This window comes from Dipteris shenzhenensis, chromosome 26 (genome assembly GCF_047967505.1).
Source record: "Dipteris shenzhenensis isolate YYH24624 ecotype China chromosome 26, Dip_SZ_1.0, whole genome shotgun sequence".
Classification (NCBI taxonomy): Eukaryota; Viridiplantae; Streptophyta; class Polypodiopsida; order Gleicheniales; family Dipteridaceae; genus Dipteris; species Dipteris shenzhenensis.
In genome coordinates this window covers 12,318,928-12,329,938 of record NC_141621.1, presented here as the reverse complement: position 1 = coordinate 12,329,938, position 11,011 = coordinate 12,318,928, and the positions used below count along the sequence as shown (strand labels likewise).

Sequence of the window (11,011 nt, the reverse complement as noted above, 5' to 3'; positions counted from 1 at the left end):
AGGGTTTAGGGTTTAGGGTTTGGGGGTTATGGTTTAGGTTTGGTGGTTTGGGTTTTGGGTTTACGGGGTAGGGTTTAGGGTTTGGGGGGTAGGGTTTAGGGTTTAGGGTTTAAGGTTTGGGAGTTAGGGTTTAGGGTTCACGGTTTGAGGGTTAGGGTTTAGGGTTTAGGGTTTGGGGGTTAGGTTTTAGGGTTTAGGGGTTAGGGTTTAGGGTTTATGGTTTGGGAGTTATGGTTTAGGGTCTAAGGTTTAGGGTTTTGGGGTTAGGGTTTAGGGTTTAGGGTTTAGGGTTTAGGGTTTGGGAGTTAGGGTTTAGGGTTTAAGGTTTGGGAGTTAGGGTTTAGGGTATAGGGTTTAAGGTTTGGGGTTTGGGAGATAGGGTTTGGGGGTTAGGGTTTAGGGTTTAGGGTTTGGGAGTTAGGGTTTAGGGTTTGGGTTTGGGAGATAGGGTTTAGGGTTTAGGGTTTGGGAGTTAGGGTTTAGGGTTTAGGGTTTTTATTGGTTAGGGTTGAGGGTTTAGAGAGTCAAGATTAACATTTACTATTTAGGGATTAGGGATGATGAGTTAAGGTTTAGGGATTAGGGTTTACGAGTTTAGGTTTAGCTATTAGGGTTTAGGGTTTAAGGGTTAGGGTTTAGGAATTAGAGTTTTGGGATTAGGATTTTGGGATTAAGGATTAGGGGTTAGGGTTTACGGATTAGGATTTAGGGGTTTAGGATTTAGGGTTTAGGATCTAGGGCTTAGGGTTTAAGGGTTTACGAATTAGGGATTAGGGTATAGAATTTAGGGTTTAGAATTTAGGGGTTAGGGTTTAGGGTTTAGGAATTAGGGTTTATGGTTTCAAGGGTCGAATTAGGGTTTAGGGTTTGGGGGTTAGGATTTAGGGTTTAGGGTTTAGGGTTTGATTAAATTTTTAAACAAGATCTAGATTTTTAAATCATTAATAAAGTAGATTATTGAGAAGAGACTAATGTTCTTTATAATGGTTGTTACAGCCTGTTTGCAAAGGAAACTCACAAAGGAGATGGCTACAAAATTTAATCCGGGGATGGAGGTGATTCTATGTTGCAAAAGAGAAGTAGTTGCATTTGCTACAATCCATGAAAGTGATCCAAATTCTATTTGTCACTTTAGAAGACTTGGCGAAGATAAGGTTTATCGTATCAAGGATTCTTAGTGCACATGTTGAGCTAAAGCATAGGTGTGGGGATATGGAAATCCTTGGAGATGTTATGCCCTATAATACTTCCAACAAAGCATTTATTGCATGGGACAAAGATGAGACTTATCCAACACATGTCATCAGGAATACAAAGTGCATATCTTTGGATTTTAGAGTGGGAGATATTTTACAAATGTTATCATTTGCAAATAAGAAGGTAGCAGAAGGTCAAGTCTTAGGATTTGAACAAGTGGAACACTTGACATTTGCGCAGATGAGAATTCAAAAAGTTACTGATGATGGTATGGATGATAACTCAATGTCATTGGATGGTCCCTACTATGAGGTAGGTAAGGATTTGAGATGGAGCATGCAATTTTCAAAGATTGGAAAGACTCGGCATGTGGTTTTTAATGATAAACATAATGTATACTACAACATCAAAGAATTGAAAGAATATGCCAATGTACCAAGCTCTATTCCTTCAGAGATGGATGATTCCAATGCACTCAACTATAGCACTGACGTCTTATTAGAAGTCGATGAGTTCATTGGTATCGAGAAAGAAAAATATTTCACAAGTGATGCCTTATCCGGGGTGGATGAGTTCATGCACATTGAGAACTTGGGCAAAGATGTCAAAAGTGACCTATTTTCAAGCATGGATGGCTTCATGGATACTGATAAAGTTCTTGGAGTCAAACCAAGTAACTATGGAATTATGGAAATCATGCACGATAGTATAATGAGTGATGTTCTCTCTGGAGTAGAGGAGTTTCAAGACTATGGAGTTATGAAATCCATAGAAAGTGCATCAATGAGTGATGTTCTCTCAGGATTAGATGAGTTTGAAGATCATTCTGGACACTCTATCACCACTGACTATGGAGTTATGAAATCCATAGAAAGTGCATGAATGAGTGATGTTCTCTCAGGAATAGATGAGTTTGAAGATCATTCGGGACACTCTAATGCCATTGTGACAAGTGGTTCTACGATTGTATCAAAAGTAGGGATGAGATCAACAAAGGACTATTTGGTATTTGACTTTGATTGTGAAATAGTTAATGTTACAAATGGTTTGACGAATGTATCAAAAGCAAGGATGACATCAACAAAGGAATATTCAGTATTTGACTGTCAGAGTGATAAGATCAAGGATGCAACATCTCATGAAAACAATGTGACAAAAAATCTTACAAGGAGAACTACACAAATCCAAATAAGAATGTACAGAAGGTCCCAAAACGGACATACAGATGCATGAAAAGACAACGAGTCCAGGCAGATCCAAAAAAGCAACCAAAGAGAATAAGAGTAATGAATGAAGATGTTATGCTAAAAGCAATGCGATCTACCAATTGATAAAGGACCTTGCAAAATGCCGGAAGATGATATTAAGGCAGAACGGCCTTTATTTTGGCCAAATGTTGGTAATGACTTGCGTCCAGCATGTGGTCTCTTTGGAAATGAGTTTGAATCGTTGCTCCCACATCCATATTGTGGACCCAAGAAGAGAGAGTTTATGCTACAAATAGACATAGATGTCCATTGTTTTGTTGCAGTTCGACCATCGGATGATGAACATGAGAACATGAAGTTTTGGGTTGCGAAAGTAGTTGACGTGAACATGGATGACCGAGGGAGAGCTACAACATTTATCGCGGTATGGTATGAGCCAAGGGGTAGGAAGGAGAACCAAGATAACAATACATTGTATAGTAGTTGTCTGAAAAAGGAATGGGTCCCAAACCATGATGCAATTTCAAGACTTTCCACAGAGACAATCATAGTATCTTGGAAATCAAGGTCAAAGAAAACAAAGAAGCACATGGGGTATGATGTAGAAGACAAAATAAAATTACCGCAACAAATTATTACGCACATTACAGAGTTCATAAAGATGCTCGCCCAGGAGGAAGTGGAAGGAGATAGCGCAAATGAAGAATGCCCATGATAACACCATTCAAATATCGAGAAAGAGTGAAGGTGGTGGTGGTAGTCAGATGAGAGTGAATGAAGATGGCACCCAAGCGACAAGTGATGACAGAAAGGACATTCTGAACAAGCAAATGTTTGGATCGCTCATTTCTGTGATCATGATAGAAAAGGACATTCAAACAAGCAAATGTTTGGATCGCCCATTTGTACTAAACTCATTGTAAAGGAAAAATTAAATTATTGAAAAGGCCATAGGAGATCCTTTGTACAAAGACTCATCCAGAGCAATATTTGTTATAAAACTTATGACATGATAATGTAAAATTGCAAGCATAGCTATTGCTATTTTTTGGAGTACAAAAGAGGCTTCCATCATGTCTCATGTCTATATAAACCTTTTAATTTCTTGAATATTCAAGCTACTCAATCCAAAGATGCTTATTGATCTCCTTGCATACTCTATCAGATTTGTAGGAGCGATGTTATATAAATTGTTTGGGTAGGATCCATTGAGCCCAATATCCATGGCTAATGTCCCAAAAGATCCTGCATGGAACAAACAATATGATCTTCAATTGAGGGAAACTATCGTGGATTGCGGTGCTCTAGACTAGCTCGACTCACTTGGGATTCCCTCCATATGAGGAATCTTACACAATAGAATTGAGATTGTTCTAGTGGCTTGGTAGAAAACACAAATGCAAGACTATAGCCTTTGAATCTACCACCACCAAGACTTCTAGAAAAGGAGGAGATATCTATGTGCCATGAGAAAATCCTTTAGAAATCAATCCAAAAAGATCGAGCACTTCATGTAGTAGCATGTATAGCTATGTCCAACTCATGTCCAAAAGGTGCAAGTTGCAAGTAGCTCACTTTCTTTCTTTGCTCTCTATGCATGCCAAGTAGTGATTGATCCGTAGATTACTTTAAGCTAATAGTATCTCCGATGGCTTGGGTTGTTCAGTGGGCTAGATGCTAACACAAAATGCAATTCTCTCTATAGCTCCTTGTTGAATGATATAAGCATTAAGCATAAAACCAATTTCTATGATATTTGAGACAAATTTTAGACATCGCACTTCTCTTGGAATCTTTTGAGTCCCAACTACCTAGAACCAATCAAATTCCATAGAATAAGATGTCTTAAAAAAAACGCTCTCTAGGATATAGATTAGAGTCTCACAATGCATCAACCACAATATAACATCGAGGAGAAAAAGTAAAATACCAACCTAAGCACGAATCGATTATGTGGCCTAGTACAACTAACAATTGCTTGGCCAACAATTGTGAAGGGATCTGGAGTTTAGACCAGATGCTGCTCTCTTCTTGCAAGCAGTAGTTGAAAGGTGAGTAACAAACTATGAGTAATGAGCCTTGCCACTTAGTAGCAACGTGGATCATGAATGACATTAATTGAATTTCTAGCAAACTAGGGGCAATTGGAATAAATTTGAAATAATATAGTATGACTTACTTGGTATTAGCAATTTAGCCTACGATTTATTATGTATACACTATCATAGTATGATTTATCATCTATCCTATACATATTTAATATATTACATGTATAATACTTCAAATGACCGGGTGCAAGCATTTGCCTCTACATGTCCCTAAATTTGCAAGTAACCTTTTCCATGACTTCTTTAGTTTTTCCATGTGATTAGCATAGTTTTAAAATGCTTTGGAGGTGTATGTGCCCCACAAAGACCATACTTGTCAATCCCCTTAGGTCTGCTTCCCATCAGACCTATGTAATCGGGAGAGTCATTAGTAGGACTAAGATAGTGTTTGAGTCCCATGCAAAAACGCTCTCCAAGCATGCATCCCCACCTCTTGCTTAGCATGACCATTGAAGTCGGTTCCTCCCACCTCCACTCATCAAACAATCTGCCAACAATAGAACAGAAATATGGTCCATGTTCATGCAGAAGCTATGGTCATCGAAAGCACTAGTCAGTATCTGCAAGTCTTGTGAATTTTAGCTAACACGACCAATGAATGGCCACCCAAGAATTGATCCCACAAGATCACCCCCTAGCTAGGCCAGGGAACCACGAGCTGAGGCAACCGAGTTAGGGCATACATGTCCCATACCACCCAACCCCACTGAAGTGCATGGGTGTCGGGGCCACAACATTGGACAAGTAATACAAATGTGGCACTAATGATGAGCCAATGTGACATAAGGCACCATGATCTTTTATGGCCATTGTGGATTATATGGCGAATTGGCATTGATATTTTTGCAAGCGTGCCTATTACAAGCCTGCTTGCGTAAAAAGCTCTGACTTTGCAAAAAAAGTGTGCCTATTACAAGCGTGCTTGTTCTCTCTAAGGCTGGCTTTTCCTTCACATCTCACCCATATGTGTAGTATCTGCTCTTGAGGCTGAATTTGTGCTCAATAAAAGTATGCCAGAATTGTACAGAAAATCGTGTGTGTAAAGACACTCAAATTGGTGATGACACTTTTAGCGGTCCAAGGGATTGCAAAACTACTAAGAAAATCATGTTTCTGCCACCGAATCGACGAAGAATCGGCCAAGAACCACTCCTTCAATGGACCCATCAAGATGATCATTGTCATGGTGAAGGAGAATTGCTCCTCCGACCACATGTTGGGATGGTAGAAACACATGAATTGATAGATCGATGGCATCTCTAGTAAAGAAAGCAATCCGTTGTCAAACTCTGCACTCATCTTCTTACACGACGATCGATCTAGTCACTCCTTTCAAGCCATTCGGTAGCAAGTTTTTGGATCAAACGACACTTCCGTCAACCCCACACCCATGAATGGATTCACCCAACAAGTTGAAAGCATGCATGAATGGATTCCATCCATATGTTGTTATTGTCTATGCTCCTCTCATTGATGATCATTGGTTTGCTTCTGCTCTTGCATCCACCCAGCCCAATCACTTGTGTTTACATTTCGCGACGCCATCCCATGGAGCAACCAACAATGACAAGAAAGATCTTGTTCGGATTTCCCCAAAACGCCAACTTCAATTATGTCGATGCCTTTGACTTGTCATTTGTCATCTACTATCAGTTTCTGCTATCGATTCTCTTCTACAAAATTCTCCGACAACTCAAGCATGTTACCAAATTCCATCAATACCACCCATTTTTCAAGTAGAATGGCAAGGTAGCCTAATTATGTAGAGACATCTCATGATGTTAGGGATGGCCAAAGCTTGGTTAAGGTGGTGTATGAGACACTTCGAGCCAGTCTAGAATCGAATGAGAGCTTGTTGGTCATCAGTTATGATGAGCATGGCAGATTATATGACCGTGTGACTACCCCTCTTACAAATGTGATGATGTGATAGGTCCATCTCCTTTCATCTTCAAGTTTGATCGCCTGGGTGTGCGTGTTCCAATCCTTTTCATGTCTCCTTAGATCAACAATGGAATAGGTATTATGATTCATCCTTATTGTAATAAACTTTTCGATGGGAGTATTTTGTGATCATGGCCTCTTAGGTGATGAATTATGCTTTTGTTTCTCGTGTTGGTGTCTTTATAGTGTTGCATGGACCCTTGGCTCATAATATCCCTCTTCCCAATTTGAGCATTCATCATTGCCAAAGAAGCTCTTCAATCTTGCTTTGGAATTCTTAACCAAAGAGATGCTTGGGCAAGAATTTTTGAGTCTTGTCTTAACCAAGGCCACACCGAGAACATCTGATCGCCCATGTATGTGAGTCCCCACTCTATTTAGCTCATTTTCGATGTAAGAGCCCTTGATGAGGTTTTATTCCTAATTGAGGTTGTTAGCCCATGCTTCGCTTAGCTCACAGCCAGCTCTAGTTTTTGCTCCAACAACCACATCAATATTGCACTCCTTGTCTTGAGAGCTCCACGACCCAAATTACTCAAAGGTAAAGTTTCTTCCCTTTTGGCCTTTTCTCTTATAGTTAAGAAGATTACGAAAATGCATATACTATTGATACAAAGTGCTACATGTGACAAAAAAACGTATTCTATCAATGCAAAGTGCAATGTGCCCAATGAAGGGCACGTTCGCTGGTCTTATAATATCTAGGCAGAAAGCATGCCCCCCCCCACGAATGTGTGGTTGTGCGATAAGTGCAAGGTGCCATGGGCAAAATGTAGAGTGCTATGCAATGTGCTACCCAAGGAAGGACACATTCCTTGGTTTTATAAATTTTGGAGAGTGAGAGTGTCAACTCTCTCCCCACACAAGCATGTGGTTATGTGTTGATTATTTCAATAAGTTAATGTGTGGTTCTTTAACAAAAAGGTGACATGTCAACATCCAAAGTGCTAAGTTTTGATGTGCTATGTATGCAATGCAAAGTGTTATATTCTTATGACAAAGGGCTGTGCGGGTAATGCAGCGCACTACAGCTCTAATGAATCCCATATGTAGTGTAATCAAGGAAAGGCATGTTCCTTAAACTTATAACTACTGTTGTACTTAATAGCATGATGTTATAAGAAGCTCACGAGTCACCACACTAATATGCATATCCAAGTATTTCATTACGGTGTTTGACTCTTGGATCTCCTACCTTTTTCTTGCAGAGAAAAGTTACATTATATTATTAATTAAAAAAACAAAAAAAGAGGGAAAATAAAATATGGCTGGAGTATATTCAATACAGCACTAATGAGGTGTTAGTACTAATGATTATCGTTCAAGGCTGTGTACTCCACCCCCTACCTTATAGGGGCCAATGAAGTGTACACCTCAATACACGCTGAACTCGAAACAAACATGTATGGCAATCACTATCTTCCTCCTTCCATCTTGAAGGACTCCACCATGGCCATCTGTAATCCAACAGGCCCAGAACTCGAAGCCTCATCCAACTGTTGGTTCCCCCATAAGATAAGAGGTTCCCATAAGATAAGAGGTTCTGCCTCTTCCTCGCGGAGATCATGAGGAAAGTGCATGCGTGCTTGCGCCAAAGCTCCACCACACCCTCTAATCCACAACAAAACCTCGTAAATTTCCTTCATAGTAGGTCGTTTATGGCCCTCTACATGCAGACAAGTGATTGCCAGTTTTGCCACCTGATTGATGGATTGCATCATTTGAGGGTTCTCCGATGCTCTCAGGCCCGGATCTATGAGTGTTGGAAATGTGCCTGCTCTCCACCTTGAAATACAGAGCATAGCCAGATTGCTTTCTGCCTCTCCTCTTTCCATTGCAACAGGCTTGAGTGAAGTCATCAGCTCAAGCAAGACTATACCGAAACTGTAAACATCGCTCTTATCAGTTAGCTGGAATGTCTGAAAGTATTCTGGATCCAAGTATCCCAAGGTGCCCTGCACTACTGTAGATATATGGGTCTGATCCATGGGCACAAGGCGCGACGTACCAAAATCAGAAACTTTAGGCGTGAGTGCCTTGTCTAGAAGGATGTTGGAAGATTTGATATCTCTGTGAAAGATTGGTGGAGAGGCACACGAATGAAGGTATGACACAGCTTGAGCGCTTTCAAGAGCAATTACGAGGCGACTCTCCCAGCTCAGAAATCGCCCATCTAATGCGTGCAAATGTTCAGTCAGTGACCCGTTTGAGAGGTACTCGTAGACTAGCAGAGGAACAGGTGTCTCGAGGCAGCAGCCGAGGAGGTTCACGACGTTTCGATGGTTGAGCTGGGACAGGATGACTACTTCGTTGATGAATTGATCAACTTCATGCTGTTCGGTTTGGTTAGATTTCTTGATGGCTACAACTACTCCGTTTTCAAGGATACCCTTGTAGACGGTGCCGTAGCCTCCCCGTCCAAGTTGAAGATGTGGTGCAAAGTTCTGGGTGGCTTTTTTGAGCTCAGCCTCGGAGTACAGCCTTGGTATTCCTCTCCCTCCTGTTGCAGAGGCGTGTTGTTGGAGCCGAATGCCTCCGTTCTTCTCAAAATATTTTGCTTTCCTGATTCTCGACGTTCGCAACCTGTAAAACGACCAAAGTACAATGACCGTTAAGAAAGGCGTAGCTGAACACAAGAAGCAGGAGATTAGACCCTGGCTGAGAACAATGATGAGTCTTCCGATCATTTCTTTTCCTGAATGATGCTTTTAGCTGCAAACACTGTTCTTAAGTCCATCACTCCTGCCTCACAGCGACGTCGGAATGCAATTTTTGAGCTTATATTAGGGGCATCGACAGTACTGGGAAGACAAGTTGGGGTCTACAAGAATAGTGAACCTGTGATGAGGATCCGTGCTTTGATTTTGATGAACTTTGTTTGATTCGTGATGCCATCTTTTTGGTCGCCGTCACTACAGTTACAGATAAAACTTCCTTCCGTATTGGTGCGAATTCCGGAAGGAGGTGGCACGCAATTGTTGCTGGCGCTGTTGCGGCACTCGTTGATATCTGCACCAGGAAAACAAGGTTTAGCAGTAGAGCGTAGAACCCATTCACTAACAAAAACAACCAGAGCACGAAACTCTGCACCAAGAACAAGAAATAGAAGCGCAGGAAGGTTACACTTTTGCCACTCCCCGCTTTCGATCCTTTGCTTAAATGCAGCACGCAATACATACGAGAGGAAGCTGAGGTTTGGGCAGTGGCATACCTTGGCAACCTGTTCCGTTCCGATAGCCATCGCCTTGGAAGCCGGAGCGGGTGCACGCGCAGGTGTATCCGGGAATGGTGACCACATTCACGCAGTCAGCAAAGGGCGAACAAGCGTATCCAGGCGTGTCGCTAAGTGTGGAACAGTTGTGGCCGGGTGAGGGAAGGCCCCATGTGAGGTTGAGTGCATAGCGGCCATCGGGAAATGATTCGTTGGAATCGTCTGCTGGGAAGTAAGTCTCGGGTTGAAGAAGTGCCGAGAATCCGCAAAATTGAGAGCTGATTGCTTGTCCGGCGAAGGTGATATTTTGTTGTGGGTAAAGGCCAATGATGCAGCAACCGGGGGTGTTACAAAACGAGAAGTGGGAAGGCGGAGTGGAGAGAGGGGGGGAGGGGCGAAGGTAGCAAGGATTGGTACAACCGGAGGAATGAAGGGGGGTGACGACTTTGCCATAGAAGCTACAACCGATGACAGCGAAGACGTTGGAAGAGGAGACTTGGAAGGGCAAGGAAGAAGGGATGAGGATGGTAGAGGTGGTGGTAGTGGTGTTAACGCAGGAGGCAGCTCGAATGTGGGTGGCGTTGATAAGGACAAAGCTAGTGTTGAATTGGAGCACCTGGAATTGGTTAGAGTGATCGGGGAGTTGCAGGAAAGGGAAAAGTTGGCCTGGTGTTAAGCTGGAGTGTTGTGTGCAGTTGATGGTGTAGCCCGGCAACCCGCAGGCTGCGTCCATCCCGAATGGGTAAGGGATGCTCACGTTCCCGCATACCTGGTTCGCATAGTTGCATTCGCTCCACGCATAGTCTCCTCCTCCTACTAACACAAGCACCACTAGCCCAAGCCACCCCCTCATCGCCTTCCCACAAACTCTCCTCACCACCACCTCCACTTCATACAACTTTCAATCCCATCCAAGGCCTCCTATTTGAACCCTCTCTCATATGCCTGACTTTTTCTTCATGGCGGCGACCGCCCTTCAACATCTTACACAATTCACACCCAAACTCTCCTCACCACCACCAACCACATCATACAACTTTCAATCCGAACCATATTTGAAAGCTCTCAGTTGACTAACTTTTTCTTCGTGCAACCCCGTCCACCATTTTATCTCATGTCATGGTGGACGTCTTCACAAGTTTTATTTGATGTATCACTCCACAAGTTTTATTTTCTGTATCACTCCCCAAGTTTTTTTCCACTCCCCTCCATTGGTAGCTACGCCTTAGGGCCTTAGCACATGGATGGGGCTAGCATGGGTTTAGGATGGGAATATTTTTGTCATCATTACTCCCATCCTACACCAAGTGGTCTAGGATGGATTTAGAATGGGAGTAGCCACT

The 11,011-nt window shown here is 42.3% G+C and overlaps 1 protein-coding gene and 2 pseudogenes across 1 annotated transcript; 1 reads left to right on the top strand and 2 right to left on the bottom strand.

The window, feature by feature from the left end:
- Positions 1-5,573: 5,573 nt before the first annotated feature.
- On the top strand, positions 5,574-6,443 carry LOC147884683 (non-specific phospholipase C1 pseudogene; annotated as a pseudogene).
- A 1,429-nt stretch (positions 6,444-7,872) lies between these two features.
- LOC147884682 (wall-associated receptor kinase 17 pseudogene) lies at positions 7,873-9,144 on the bottom strand (annotated as a pseudogene).
- LOC147884681 (wall-associated receptor kinase 1-like) lies at positions 9,080-10,504 on the bottom strand. The gene is made up of 2 exons (XM_087397500.1): positions 9,669-10,504; positions 9,080-9,466 (listed from the first exon to the last, which is right to left on the bottom strand). The coding sequence occupies exons 1-2, from the start codon at positions 10,399-10,401 to the stop codon at positions 9,279-9,281; spliced, it is 921 nt and encodes a 306-aa protein (XP_087253626.1). The 5' UTR covers positions 10,402-10,504; the 3' UTR covers positions 9,080-9,278.
- Positions 10,505-11,011: the final 507 nt, after the last annotated feature.

Coding starts and splice junctions, on each gene's coding strand:
- LOC147884681 (XM_087397500.1), bottom strand. CDS start 10,401: ATGGACGCAGCCTGCGGGTTGCCGGGCTACACCATCAACTGCACACAA. Junction 9,467..9,668: donor GAACGGAACAGGTTGCCAAG/GTATGCCACTGC, acceptor TTCCTGGTGCAG/ATATCAACGAGTGCCGCAAC.